General features: G+C 56.7%; 2 protein-coding genes across 2 annotated transcripts, besides 3 other annotated features; both read left to right on the top strand.

The window, feature by feature from the left end:
* Positions 1-415: 415 nt before the first annotated feature.
* On the top strand, positions 416-3,364 carry LPMP_333120 (hypothetical protein; the record flags this gene model as incomplete). The annotated part of the gene is made up of 1 exon (XM_010704100.1): positions 416-3,364. One exon carries the CDS (start codon positions 416-418, stop codon positions 3,362-3,364), a length of 2,949 nt encoding a protein of 982 aa, XP_010702402.1.
* A 2,065-nt stretch (positions 3,365-5,429) lies between these two features.
* Positions 5,430-6,070: a repeat region.
* Positions 6,071-6,104: a repeat region.
* A 1,670-nt stretch (positions 6,105-7,774) lies between these two features.
* On the top strand, positions 7,775-11,083 carry LPMP_333130 (hypothetical protein; the record flags this gene model as incomplete). The annotated part of the gene is made up of 1 exon (XM_010704101.1): positions 7,775-11,083. One exon carries the CDS (start codon positions 7,775-7,777, stop codon positions 11,081-11,083), a length of 3,309 nt encoding a protein of 1,102 aa, XP_010702403.1.
* Positions 11,084-13,900: 2,817 nt separating this feature from the next.
* Positions 13,901-14,456: a repeat region.
* Between the last annotated feature and the right edge of the window lie 415 nt (positions 14,457-14,871).

The raw sequence follows: 14,871 nt of genomic DNA on the forward strand, positions 1-14,871 counted from the left end.
GGAATCTTGGAGGCAAGCCCTCTTGGTTCATCTCTTCCCTGTCTCGCTTGCTCGCTCTCTCTCTTCATCTGTGTTATTCGTCTTGCGTCAAGGGCATTATTCGAGGCCCCTTTTCTCATACACATTTTTCGTTTCTCTCTTTTCGGTCTCTTTGTTGGTTTATTCGTTCCCTCTTCTCCGTCCTCTCTCTCTCGCTCCGTGGGCCCCGGTTCGCTGCCGTGTGTGCCTGACGATGAACCTTGGCTTCTTGTCCTGCTTGCTCTCTCGTGCGTCTGCCACCACTCCAATGTCTGTGGGCGGCTTCACTGCCACTGACTCCCCCCAAACTTTCATTGTTCCTCATCGTCGCTGGAGTTGACTCGTGCGTACTTTGGACTGCCCTGCCCCACGTTTCCGCAAACGTCATCTCTTCAAAATGGGGCGACGGAAACCTACGCAACCCGTGGAAACGGAGGTGATGCAGCGGCACCAGAGCGCGTGCAAGCGACGCGGATCCTTTACTGCATGCAACACAGGCCCTAACCAAAACAAGAACAGTGGCAACCAAGAACCTAGCGGTGGTGGTGGCGACCTGGCTCGTGAGCACAATAGCCACCTCAGTCGCAACAGGCTCAAGAATGGCACCTCCTTCCGCCGTCTTCCTCAGGACCAGGGTAGCGGCGGTCCGGCACCCTATACAAGCTTTAACTTTGTCTCACCACCCCAGCAGCATCAGCAGCAACCGCAGCAACCGCAACGGCAACCGCATCAGCAGCAGCAGCAACCGCATCAGCAACAGTACTTCCATCAGCCGTCACCACAGTCGTATGACAAGTATTCGAGCCAGCCCACACAGAATGCCCAGGGGCAGCCATACTTGCCGTACGGTGGCAACTACGAGTCGCTCCCGCCGCAGCAGCTTATCCATCTTCGCAATCTACCACCGCTTCCTCACGTAACGACTCCTCAAGGTCCGATGGCGCCGCCACCTCTGTATCTGTTTGCCATGCAAGGCTGCCCCCTTGCGCCCGGCATGCCACCACAGCAGCAGCGACAGCGTTGTGAGCCGCCAGGCAGCAGTAATAGAGCCGTGCCTCCGCAGCACTATGCGGTGAGCGGCAACGCCATGCCTTCTGCACTGCAGCCGACGCTGGCAAGACGACCATCGTTTATTGCGACGAAGGGCAGAACGGTAAACATAGCCCCCAACGCAGTACCGCCGACTGTAGTCGATCCACGAGCAGGAACCACTGATGGTACTCGCTTGACCCGTGCGCACAGCATCCTCAAACACACCTCCAGCTTCAAGAAGCAGGCGCATCCCACTTCAGAGGTCGCCAAGGTGGGCCAGAAAGAGCTCACCATGGACCAGCGACTTCATGAGCGGGAACAAGAGCGGCAGCGGTTGCAACAGGAGATGCAGGCCCGCATGGCTTCCGAGCAGTCTGCACGAGAGCAGCGGCTTCGTGAGTTGGAGCACCGTAAAGTGCCGCAGAACGTCGTACCAGAGTCGTTGGCGAATACCTCTCCATGCGTGCAGGCGGGACTGCCGAATCCGGGTTTTCACAGTGGGGACAGCGTCTCGGAGAGTTGCCGAGTGCCGGCCTCCAAGCCCGTTCCTTCGTCCCAGCTGCCGACTTCGGTTCAGTCGCTGCCGGGTCGCCCAACAGGGAGCGTGCCGTTCTCTAAGGCGTTGCAGAGGCATCCGGTGTCTAAATTGGTCGCCAGGTCGCCTGCCAGCGGAGAAAGCCCTGGCATGGCGGCGCTCGTAGAAGGCCACAGCAAGTTGCCCGCTTCTGACGGAGCAGATAACCTCACGATGCTCGACCCCAAAGGCAATGGCAGGGTGGCGGCGTCGGGTGGTGGGGCCGCAGCCGTGGTGGCGAAAAGTAAAGGCCCTGCTCGGGGTGCCAGCGCTACCGCTACTGCGGAGGCACCGGCGGTGGCGATGCAGCAGCTCTGGCACTGCTGCCTGTCCCTCGCCCTGTATGAGATTCCGCTGCGCTGCAGGAAGACGGTGAAGAACGACGAGGAACATATCGATGACTCGAAGTTCCCTGTGCGACTCTTTGGTAGCACGCTACGCGTCACCGACGCAGTGAAGCAGACGTCGACTGAGTACCAACTCGATGAGGTCGTCACGCATCGACGAGGTTCTACCAATGTAGAGTCGAACCTTCTCGAGAAGGTAGGCGAGGTGCTCATCGAGGGCTACAGTGCGTCCGTCCTGAGCCTCGACTCGAAGGGACTTTGCAAATCTACTTCTGCCTTCGACAGTGCTGCGTGGCTTGCTAAGCAGCGTCTGCTCATGAACGTGTTGCGTAGGGTAAAGGGGATGCAGTCCGTCTACAGCGAGCGGGTTGGCAGCGGTGACTTCTTCGAGGCAGCGTTTTCCTTCGCAATTGTCAAGAAGGTGTCGTCCCAACAAGCGGCGGAGTGGAATATTACGAGTGTGGCCACTGCGCAACGGACGTACGGGGTTGTGGACCTTCTTCAGCCAGAACCAACAGTTGTTCAGTTCAAGATGGATGGCTGCCTCCTGTTTGGCCACCGCATCGCCGGCGTCGAGTACCGCGCACTTCGCAGCGAGGCAGAGTTCAAGACCGTGCTGACGAGTGCGCAGGTCAACGCCAACATCGTACTTGGCCGCCTGGCCGACGCTGTCGCCGCTGACCCCGACAACGAGGCCGCAGCAAATGAACAAGAATCTGTCCTTCAGGTAATAACGTGTGTGCTGACGCACCGCAAGACCGGCCCTGTCTCACTACAGGAGCAGATGGTGGAGCCTGCCGAGGCGGTCTACAAGCGGGAGGCGGAGAGGGACGTCATGTCCTCTGATGACGAAGATGACACGGACCTGCCTACAGTGTTTCGCTCGCACAACGTGCCGTCTGGGTGCAGTGACATCATTATGAACTGTCTAACTTGCATTGGTGCTCAGCAAAGCCACGGCCTGTGGGCCGCTGCACTGGAACGCAACCAACGTATCGTCCCCACAGCCCTTTTCGAGACCGCCTTTGGCGGTCCGGCATACACGGTGATTCTCGCCAGTATAGATCCCACAAAGGTCGAGTCTGCCGCGGCACTTGACACGCAGTCCGCCATGTCCCTCAAACTACACCGCCGCCCCCTTAACGGGTCTGCTCGCCGCTTTATCCAATGCTCCAAGTACGTGACAGTGGCCCTGCAGACGAAGTTGAGCGGCACAATTCCCCCATCCGACGCGCAGCAGCGCGACTTGAAGGCTGAGATTCACAAGCGCGCTATGGGACTCGATTCGCTGGGCAAAATGCTGAGTTCCCTCGAAACGAATGGATTCAGAGTATCAGGCACCACCTCGTTTGCCCAGGTGCACCGCGCAGAAGCATGCGCACGCAAAAGTTAAGAAAAAGAGCGGGTGCAGAACTATATGTATACCAACATACAAAGCCGAGCAGCCATTTTTTTGTTGTTTTAGTTGGTTTCTTCGTCAAGACTGGCGCCGAGATGCTTCCCTGCGGCACTACGGACTTTTAAAGCACTTCTCCTGTTTGTGTGTGTGTTTTCTTCTTTGGATGCTGGCTTGTATTTCAACGCGTACGTTGTTTCTTTGCCTTTTTTTTTTTTCGATCCATCTCACCGCAAATGAGGGAAGTAGCGGCTACACACAGAGTGGGCGAGGCGGAGAGCCATGGGTGGCTTCTCATTCCTCTCCTCTGCCCCTTTTCCCTGTTGTCCTTCCTTCGCAGTTGTATCTCTCTTTGGTCATTTTTCTACGCTGATTTCACCCTACTGGTTGGTCTCACTGTGGGTTGTGTGGCTGCCGCTTGCGGTGGCGCTTGACTTTCCTCTAGCTGTAGGGGCTTTTTTCGTTATCCGTTTCGAATATGCAGAAGAAAAGAACAGAAGAACCTGAGCAAACACTCTTCTGCCTCCTCGACGCTGCTGCTCTTTCTTCGCCGTCGTGATGGAGTCTCGTGTGCTGTACCATGTTTCCATCGCTCTTCCGTGCTCTATTTTGCCTCCCTTTAAATTCTGGTGCACTTACACGCGTGTACCTGTGCTGATTTCCTTCGTTCTCCATGTACGCACGTTGAGGCTGTTGCTGCTACTGATGCTGTCTGCTGGTGCTGGTAGTACTATCGGTGTTGTGATAGTGATGAGGATGCGAATGTCTCCGTGAAGAACTTCGTGATTTCTTGTACCCTATTTGGCCTTTCTCTTTCCTGGTGCATGTGCAGAATATTCTCTTCTTTTTCTTTGTATATCACGTTTGCTTCTGGATTTCTCGGTATACGTAATTCCCCTCCCTTTCGAGCAACAGTATATAAGCGCGTGTATGCGCGCTTGCGTGATCACAGGGGTTTGCCTCAGAGTTTTCTCCCTGGCTCTTTCCGGAGATGTATGGGGGGGGTATCGGTGCCGCTATTCCTTGTTTTTCTTTCGCCCTTCTGTTTCTCTCTATTCCGTCATCCCACTCGTTTCTCTGCCCTCGCCCTCTTTACCCCGGCACACTAAAGCAGGGCTTCTTTGTTTCTCTGTAGATTTGACTGTGCGCTGCCTAAACCTGTGGCGTCCCAACCGCATCGTTGTCTGTGTCGCCTTTCCTGATGCACTCTCTCCCTCTCTTTCTTTCCTCCACTTTCAGACGCACACGCACACGCACAGCGATATGCACCCTATCGCATTTTCTCACTATTTCTACTTTTTCTTTGCCTAGTAGGAATGTGTGCAGTAATTCCTCTTTGCCTCGTCTTTGCGTCGCTGTGGCGTGTGCTTTCTCACTCCTCTCCCCCTCCACCACCCTAATCTCGCGTTATGTCCTCCCGCGAAAAGGGCGTGTGCTTGTTTGCTTTTCTGTAGCTGTCGCGGTAGCGCATCGCATGCACTTAGAGGACGAGAGAGGACGAGGGCATAGGAATCACGCTGGTAACAGGCAACGTAGCGAAGGATACTGACGGTGTCATTGCTTGCGCATGTCTGTCGTTGAGGGTCGTTCCCTTTTCTGATCTCGATGCTTCTTTTCGCGTCTCTCTTGATTGTGCCCCCTTTTTTTTTTTTGCACTTCCTCCCTGTCTCTGTGTGGGTGCGCTGATGTGTGTAATGCTGACATGTGCCCACTACGCAGTGGAACGTGCTGCTCTTTGCATTCATCGCGTTACTCGTTTTCTCCCACCCCCCTCCCCTTGCTGTTTTCGATGTACGATTGCGTGACTTTGTCTTCCGCTCTTGTCGCTCCTGTCGTGTTGAAATGTCAGACGCGCACACCGTCCCAATGCGCAGAGGTCGCGTACACATCAACACATCACTCCCAGGCAGGCTGCGGGCGGACTCTCCGGAGGACAACAGCCTTGCGGAATGCCGGCAGCGACCCCCCTCCCCTACAGCGGCACACGCGGGCACGCCATCTGGACGCCCTCAGGGCATGGGCAAAAATGAAAGGCGCAGGGAGCGAGCCCCCTTTCGCGACAATAGCGTCGTCCTGATGCAGCGCCCAGTAGCGGAAACCGCGAGCCCTGCGTGCCGGCGCTCTGAAGAGCCCCGCTGGCCCGGTGTGTCGCGTCCACACTGGGCGCCCAGGGCTCGCCCGAGCACGCGTGACAGACGAGAGACGCGCGAAGCGATGCATGCCGGCACCGCCCCGCGGTGCATGTGCGCGGCATGCCGCGGCATCTCCTACACTCCGCCGGGCGGACGGGCGAGGCGCAGGCGCGAGAGGCACGACTCGGGCACCCCGAGCCGCGCCATCGGGTCCTCCAGGCGCCAGTGTGTGGCGTCTGCCACCGTGTGAGGGGATGCCGCTGCTTGCGGCGGCTGTGGGAGGGGGGGGGCTCCGGCCTGCGACTGGACCGCACCCTCTTGGGCACCCCCGGCGTGCACCCGCACGGCCCTCTCTCCCCGCCACCGAGCCGGACCCTGGACGCGGCCTGCTCGGATCACGGCGTGCCGTGTGCTGAGCCCCGTCTGGCACCGCATGCATTGCAAGGAAGGCGCCAGAGGAGTCGACTAGGCGCATGCCCCGCATGGGCAGCAGACGTCTTGCTCTAGACGACCAGGATTTGACGGTGGCACAATGAGGAGGGGAGGGGGGGGGAGATGGACTGTGGCTCTGTGCGTATGATTGTGGACTTGCTCATGGTGGAGTGACACGCTCGAAGAAGAAGTGTTGTGAGGCTTACTGCCGCTGTGTGTGGCGCAGGCCTTTCATCTCTGTGTGGCTTCTGTGGACGTCAGTTTACCACTGGCCGCTTTTGTTTTAGATTTGCATTCCTGTTTGTTTGCGCTTTTTTTCCTCTGCTGCCTGTTTTGTAGTCCCTGTGCGTTGTATCTTTCCGTCCTGCTCCGCCAGTGTGCGTGTGCGACTGTGAGCTGTAGATTCTGAGCTAAGCCTACGCTGAATGCTCATCTCTTCAGCGTGTGTCTGCGTTTGTGTACTTCTCAGTTTTGAAGGTTCTGTGGTTCACTCTTCGCATTTTCAAGCGTCAGAGCTGGGTGTTCGTGCATTTCGCGGTCTTTGCTTACTTTACCGTCTCGAAATGCTCCTCTCTGTGCTTCCCTCGGTACCTCCCCCCCCTCACTCTCCCATGCGTGGAGGAGTTAATAGTAATTCAAGCTGCTGCTGTGAGAGAGGGCCTTTGAAAAACTGAAAGGTCCCCATAGACACACGTATGAGGACACGCCATCAGTCACGTCTGTTTTTCTCGCGGCAACCAAATGTCGCTCTGGTCTCTGCCATGCGCCAAGGACGAGCAGGTCCTCCTCTGTCGCGTCATTTGTCTGTCGACACGTGCCCATGCACTTGCACGTGCGCACGGTAAAACTCAAAAGAAACGAGCCTCGTGGACGACATCGATGAGAGAGTGGCGGAACGATCGGAACTACCAGCGCATTTTCTGGTCCAGGTCAGTTTGTTGGTGGCGCGATCGCCGCTCATGAGAAATGGTACACGTTTGCCTGTGGCGCCTCTGTGCCACCCTTTTCCCTTTTCTTTAAAGGTAGACTGACGAAAAAAAAGCCCATGCTGCAGAGACAATGCCTGCTTGTCTTCCTCGCGCCACGTGGGCCTATGCCGCGGGCAGAAACGAAGTCAAGAATGCGCTCCGCGATGGTTGCCCTCACCGTTTTGTTCTTCCCTCGCCTATTCTCTCTCTCTCTCCCTTTGCGCGTTTCTCTTTATATCTTTACTTCGCGTGGTCTTCATCGCCGCCTTCCTGGTTGTCTGCCACTCCCTCCTTTTTGCTGCCCATTCGCTCGCTGTTATCCTCTGACTTATCAGCGATCCGTCAGCATTTTTTTTCCTCTCGTCTTTGGCCTTTGGTAGTTTTCCTCAAAGGCGGATTGACGGACCAACGTTTATCCAGCTACTTGCGACGCTCGCTTCTCACCCCTTCACTCCTCTCTTGCGCACTCGCACACACAAACAGTGCACGAGTCTCTTCATAGTTCTGTTCTCTCTCTCCTCATTATTGTACTCCGTTCTCTTTTTCTTTCAGCAATTCTCTCTCCCTCTCTCTCGCAGCGTGCCGGTGGCTCGCGAGAATCGTGTCTCTGGGCTTTTGGGTCATAGCATGATTGTTGATGTCTTCGCGTAGCATCGCGCCTAGCCACACTCTTCTTGGTGTTCTTCTTTTTTTAGCCCCAGTGCACTTCTGTGCACAACGTTGCACCTCTTGTTGCTCTGCTACTACTGGCTGCTGATTTGTTTAGACCAGTGGCGCCTCCAGGTACCTGTACTTCACTATCACTCTTTCCTTTCCCTCTTCCTGCTCTTGGACAATACAGAGAACAACGGCGCAGGAACCCACTCAGTCACCACATGTACCAACAGCAGCAGGGCGCGGCATACGCTGTCGATGGCGCAGCGAAGCTCAAGGGCCCGGGCATGTGCACTGGCGGCGGCGTCGGTGCTATGAACGCCAGCTTTGGCGGCGGTGCCTACTGCAGCGGCTACAACGGTGCCGCTGCATTTGACGGTGGCCGAATGTACGGCGCTGGTCAGAGCAGCATGTATGGCAGTGGCAGCATGTACGGCCAGCCCGGTCCAGGGTCGATGATGGGTGATATGAATGGGGAGATCATTGTCACGAAGCTCTTCTCCAGCCGGCGAGACCTCGACCGCCTTGCCTCTGCGCAGGACTTCTCACGTCGATTTGACTCCAACTGGGGAAGTTACTGCCTTGCCGGCGCGAACGGCTACGGCGTGAACAGCGCGGCTGGCGGTTCCCTCATAGACTTCAGTGAGAGGCTTAGTGGATCATCCATGAACAACTGCGGAATGGGGGCCATTGGCATGGGTCCGGACGGCACCGACGGCCGCGGCGTCGACAAGAAGATGGCGTCAGCGGAGAAGTCCACCGTGCAGAAGGATGCAGCAGGTGAGCGGGGCAAGTTCTCTCTCAACCGCCGACAAAGTGGAGTGGCGACGACGGATGCATCTAAGCCGTCTTCCAAGCCGATGCAAAGCGCAATGAAGCCGAACAGCACTGCGGATCAAAACGGCAGTGCGCAGCCCGCCTCAAGCCAGTCGGCAACCGAAGCAAACACCAAGAGCGATGAGAGCAAAGACACGTTCGTCGGTCCGGCTGACAAGAAGCCCAAGCTCAGCACGCAGCAGGCGACCGAAAGGAAACCACTGCCGGCGAGTACCAATGTCCGCGGCATGGCGGCTCCACAGATGGCGAAAGAGTGTGCAGGTGCAGGTGCGAAGAGAATCAGTGCGCAGGAAACGAAGCCGCACACCGCTGAGCCAATTGATGATATTCCACTCCTGGTCGAGGACGTTCGACCGAAGTTGAATACGGCTGACCCCAAGGCGGAGCCGGAGCGACCGACGCCGAAGCAGGCGCCGGCCACCTCGAAGACGCCGACGTCAACGCCGGCTGAGGTGCCAAACGAGGCTCTTGAGGCTGCCCATGCCGTGGATGTCGGCTCGGCTACCATCGGAGCAAAAAGCTCCACCGCTAACGGCGAGGGCCACCACGCACGCCCACGCAGCCGCCCGCCAACGCGTCCCGTCAGTCGTCTCACTTCGATGAGTGTTGTGGACTTCCCAGAGGCAGAGGAGGTGAATGATGAGATGGTTCACGGCGGCCTCCACGACCCGGAGAAGGAAGCAAAAGAGGCGGCTTTCCGTGCCGAGGAGCGCCGCGAGCGTGAGGCCGCCGCCCGTGCGGCTCGCGATGAGCGCCAGCGTCAGCGCCAACTGATGGAAGATGCGCAGAAACAGCGCGAGGAAGAGGCGCAGAGAAGGCGGCAGCAGAAGGAGGAGGAGGCGCGCAAGCGGAAGGATACGCTGACGAAGATGGACGAGGCGCAAAAGCGCGAGCGAGACGCCGCCATATCCGCGCGCGTGCGCCAGCACGAAGAAGAGAAGCGCCGCTTTGAGGATATGAAGCGCGCCGAGGATGAGAAAGAAGCCGCCCGTGCCGCTGCCCTGATAGCCGAGCGACAGAGCCACTCTGAAGCGCAGAAGGAGGCGCAGAAGCCGGCGCGCAGCGCTTCACGCCAGTCCAGTCGACGCCCTAACAGTCGCCCTGCCTCACGGCTGCGTGGTGCAATCCCTGAGCAGCCACCGGATTTGGTGGCTGGGCAGATGAAGGACACACTAGTGGACGAGGCGCTGGGCAAGCCGATGCACCCCTACAACGAGGGTCGTGATTCTCATGCCTCGCAAGCGCAACGTCCGGCCCACACCAGTCGCAAGGCAGAGCCTCTGGCGGAGAGGCGGTGCGTATCTGTGTCGCCGGGGGATACGAAGCGCGCGCCACCGACCCCGCCCAGAATCCGGGCAGAAGATGCCGCTCGATCGCAGCGCTCTCAGTCGCCGCCGCCGAATGTGGCCCTCCATCCGGAGCAGCCGCAGAAACAGTCGACAGCGGCAGACGTAGTGGTGGGAGAGGTGCCAAGCAACGACGCCTCGCCTGCATCACCAAGCTCAAACCTGACACCGCAGTCGCAGGTGTCCAAGAACTCGCGTCACTCTCAGCCGAAGGAGGATAAGTCATCATTGTCAGCGAGCAAGAGCGGCGCCGCACGCCACGCAAACATGGTCAAGACACTGGTGCTCGTGGAGGAAGTGCGAGACAGCAACCACGCCTTGACAGTGACAGACAACTCTGTCAGCTACAAAGGGCAGACCATTGAGGTGACAGAAGTGAAGACGCGCCAAGAGGACAATTTCAACTACCACTCCAGCGTCGTCCACGACGTCCGCGAGGCGGTGTGCAGTGGCTACAATGCGGCGGTGCTCGCTGTGGATGCTCCAAACACCGCCGGCCGCTTCGACTCACCTGTCTGGTCTATCCTCAACCGCATTGTCCGCACACTACTGCACGAGAACAGCAACGGCGCCGGTGAGCTGCGCCCCGACTTTGAGCTGACGTGCGCCATGGGGTACCTCTTCAAGGACAAGGTGAAGGACCTGCTGCCGGGCACGGGGCTGGAGGCGCCGTTCACAAAGATCGGCGTGAACCCGTCGCCCATCTACGGTCCGCGTCTGACAAACCTTACCTACGAGGCCGTCACCGACTCCGCCGCGTTCGAGGATGTCCTCACCACTACGCTCTCGCGTGCCTCAGAGGACGCGACGGTGCAGAGTCTGGCGGAGGGTGTCGTGGCCGCCTTTGTGCTCATCATGCAGACCCGCGAGACCGACGGCAAGCCGGACGTCTATCTTTCGTCCCTCGTAGTGGCCACAGCCGGTGCCGACACCTTTCCATACCAGTCTGCCATCTCACACACTCGCAACGAGTACGCGACGGTGTTCCACCTGGTCCTCGGTGGTCCCAGCTGTACGTGCTTCATGCTGAACATCGCTGACGACGACGATGCCACCCGCAAGCCAGGTGAGTCAGAGGGCTCTGTACAGGAGGGGATTGAGCGTGTGCTAGCACTGCTGCAGAGCATGGCCACGCTGCAGAACTACGACTTGCGCAGCGGCTCTGTGAAGCGCTTCATTAAGTACGTTGAGTTGTCCCGCACAAACGCGCAGGCGCGGCTAGAAAAGGAAGAGGATGAAGTGCAGTGCCGCAAGGTGGAGCGCTACCTCCGTGAGCAGGAGCGTCTTCTGCAGGACGCCTACCGTCTGCTGCAAGATGCGAACATCAACTGTGGCGAGGGTGCCTAATCAAGAGCGCGCCACAGGCAAATGTGATGGTGCGCCACGCTTTTCTGCCGCCGCGGTTTATTTTTGACTATCGTCCCCTCTATCCGTGCTTGTATCTGAAGGGGATACGTGGATGGAGGGGGAGAGAGCATGCGCCTGTCTCTTTGTCTCTCTGCTCGTGTCATCCTCGTAGCCTCTCCTTTGCGTTTTGACTCCCTTTCTCCACTTGCACATATATCAGTAAATCAATTCGAGAGTGTGTTTTTGCCTGTCAGCCGTGCATCTGCATACACCGTTGCTTCCTCAGTCCATTCCCTGTACCCATGTGTTTTGCTTTTCCTTTCAGGCTTTTTTTTTTCGCTCCTGCGCTTGATTTGTTTCCGTCTCTGTCATCTTGTCATGTGCGCACAAGTGTCTTAGAGTGCAGTTCACAATCGCCTTTCCGTGTTCCTCGGGGTGACGCTTTTGTTGAGAGTTGCGCGGTGTTTCTTCCCGCCTCGCTGCCCAAGCCGCCCTTGTTGCCTGGCAGCACTTTTCTCCTTCCCTCTTTTTTCTGTTCCTCTCGTCTCTCTCTCTCTGCCTCTTCTTCCCTTCCTGTTGTTCTTGTCTTTTCGCGCGCGTGTGTGTGGGTGTGTGTTGGGTGCTGATTTCACTAATCCTTCGCGCATTTGCTTTCGGTTTGCTTTATGTATAGGTGTCTAGAGAGTTGCTTTGACAGAGAGAGAGAGAAAGGGCTCCTTTCCCATTCATGTGCCTATGTTTTCTGTTGGTATTCTTTGTCATGTTTGCTTGCTTGCTTTACCGTAGAGTGTGGCCGTCATCTCCGACTCCACTCTGTGTCTCGGGCGCATCTGGCACCGTCAGCGGGGTTCCATCCAGTGTTGCTCAGAGTGTATCCGTGTGCGTATGGGTATGTGCATGTCCTTGTTGTGGTGTTTGGGGAGACGGATGTTGAGTGCCTCACGATGCGAACATGCATGGAGGAAGTTTATGTGTGTGTGTGTGTGTGTGCCTTCATCCGCGCTCCATCTCGTGTCGCGTGAAAAGCGTGTGCCTCCTCCTGGGCACTTCTTGACCTACACACGCTTTGTGGGAAATCACCAAATACATTATCGTTTGTTCGTATTCCTTTCGTTGTCCTGATATTTAGTCGCGGGGGATGTTTCTCACTCACCGTTGTGCCGATCACTCTTTTCTGTCTTTTTCTTTTTTCGCTGTCGACTTCCTCTTTTGCTTCCTCTCTTGCGCACACCCATGTGCCATACGCGTGCGTGCGCGTACATGGAGGGTTCGCTGTCATGAGCGCTGACCCTTGTGCATTCCTTTGTTCCCCCCTCTTTGCTGTTTTGCTGGTCGTTGCCGACCATATGGGTTGGACTGTTGACATGCTCTTCTCTCTTCATTGTGTTTGGTGGAATGACGCGAAAGTAGGGAGAAACGAAGCACGAGAGGCGTTTCAGTCACTGCAATCGTGCTGCAAGTCCGTCAATTTTACTCATTGCTCTTTTCTAGTACCCCCTTTTTTTTGTTCTGTTTGCTGCCCCGCCCTGCGACTTCCCCAAACGGCCTACCTCGTTTTCGTGCACTCCGTCTCGCCTGTGTTCCCCCTCCCCCTCGCACCCCTCCTCATGTATGATCATCTTTACGTTCTTCTTCCGGCTATTTTTGTATAACCGTCTTCGCTGCTCCTGTTCGCCCCTCTTGGATGCGCCAGTGGTGTCGCTTTTCTTTGCCTCTTTTCTTCTTAAGCTTTCGCTGTAGTTTTACTCGTCGCCGTCATTTTCTCCTATGCCTTCTGCTGCGGCGTTTAGCAACCGTGTTTTAGCTCCATCCAACGCAGACACGCCATTCAACCCACGCCCACGCACGCGCCAAGGCGAACGCGCACGTGTCCGTAATGAACCACCCACGCACTCAGAGGCGCCGCACCTGCACAAGCCGTTTCATGAAGATGTTTCTCTGCTCTTCTTGCGTCTCTCTGTTTTGCGGTTATAAAGGGCAGTTTTGTGGTCTCCTCTCTACAGATTTTGTTTCCTTTAAAAATGCATGTGGCTGTGATGCTCCTGGTGTTGGTCGACGGCGTTTACTTAACCCATTTTCGCTCTACCTGTTTTCACGTCCAACTATGTGTATGCGTGTTGATGTGGTGTAGCCGTCGTGTTTCCTCTGTGTATACTTCTCATTTTTCTTTTTATTTCCTCTCTGTCGGTGTGTGTGTGTGTGGGCACTCCTATGTGGGATGTTTTCTTCCTCTTTGCGTGTGTGTTCTCCTATGAAGTGCGCTCTTCGGCAATGCCTTGGTGCAAAACGAAATCAGAGCGGGGAGGGGAGCACAGGCATTCATTTCGGTAGGGGACACGAGAGAGTGACTGAGCAAGATAGGTGAGAGTGATAGCGACGGCTGCGTTGACCTCAAACAAGTTTATCGGCCTCTCTTCATGTCCGTATCATCTCGGTTATGTTTCTTTGCGTGCTGCGTGTCCGCCATTGTAGGTGGTGCACAGACTACATGGTTGGAGCCTTGTTAGGCCCTCTCTCTTCCGCGTCTTTAGCTGATCTGCCAACTTCCTGAGGTGGTGGTGGTGGTGCGTGGCTGTCTATTCTTCTGCATGTGTGCTGTCGTCGTTGTCCTCCTTTCGTTCATCCCTCTTTTTCGGCCCCTCGAGGTGGTACCGCTCCTATGGGTCTTCATGTGGTTCATTGTTCCTCTTTTATTTTTTATCGCTTCATGTGTGTGTGTGTGTGTGTGTGTGTGTGTGTGTGCACTCGCATTAGCACCACCCTGGCTCAACAGCAACAACAGCAAAGAAAATGACCGATTTTTGTTATTGCGTTCAGCGTATCCATTCTGCGACCAAACACCGATTCGGGCCTGCCCCACCTCCGGCCCTGTCACAGGCCCACTCGCGTGGTGCGAAGCAGTGGCAGAGACGCGTCACAGCAATGCGCCGAGTCAGTCATCGGGGTACGGCCTCTGCCCCATCTCGTCACACATCCTGCCGCGCAGGCCGACTCACAACCGCTCGCGTTATGCCGGCCGTCGCGTGGCGCATCCCCCTCGGGGTGGCCCAGGCGTCCCGCCCCAGTAGACGCCGCAGGGTGGGTGAGCTACATTCGAGCCACGCTGCCACCCTGTCCATCACGTGGATGGCGCACGCGTGCTCACTGTCGCGGGTTGCCCCGACGCAACGCCGCCCACGATCTGACGGCCGACATCAGCAGCGATGCATCACTCTGTCCTCCCTACGTCGTAGGCGCTCGACCCTGTCAGCACCAGAAGTGGCTCGCCATTGGCAGGGATGAAGGACGGGAAGAGAGAGGGGCTGCTCGGCTTCCCCACACAGAGCGGGAGGAGGGGGGGGGTGCTGGACGCTGCGCTACGATGCTGAGGTGTGGGCCGCTATCTGGAGGGATGCACACGCATGCACGAGGTCATGCAAAGAAGCGCTCTTTTTTCCTAACCAGTTTTGCCTTTGTTTTCTGTACTTTCTGTGCCTCTACCTTTATGACTGCCTGTATATCCTCTTGCGTCCTTTTATCAGTGATTACGCTGATGCCAATGCAGCTCGCAATTATGTGCGTGTGTTTGTGTGAGCTGCTCCTCCTGTTTGTTTGTGGGTTCTTTTCCTCTCTCTGTCGTTTTTTTTTTCTTCTCCGTTTCGCTGGCTCTCTTTTCTCTGAGGAACAAGAGGTTTTGTGTGTGCAATCAAAGTACACGCACACCCACAAGACTGGTGTATTCAGCGTGTCTGATGAAGTCGCGCTTTTATTCTCCGCGCCCAGTTACGTATGCGCGCTGTATGAGTTTC

This window comes from Leishmania panamensis (genome assembly GCF_000755165.1).
Source record: "Leishmania panamensis strain MHOM/PA/94/PSC-1 chromosome 33 sequence".
Taxonomy (NCBI): domain Eukaryota; phylum Euglenozoa; class Kinetoplastea; order Trypanosomatida; family Trypanosomatidae; genus Leishmania; species Leishmania panamensis.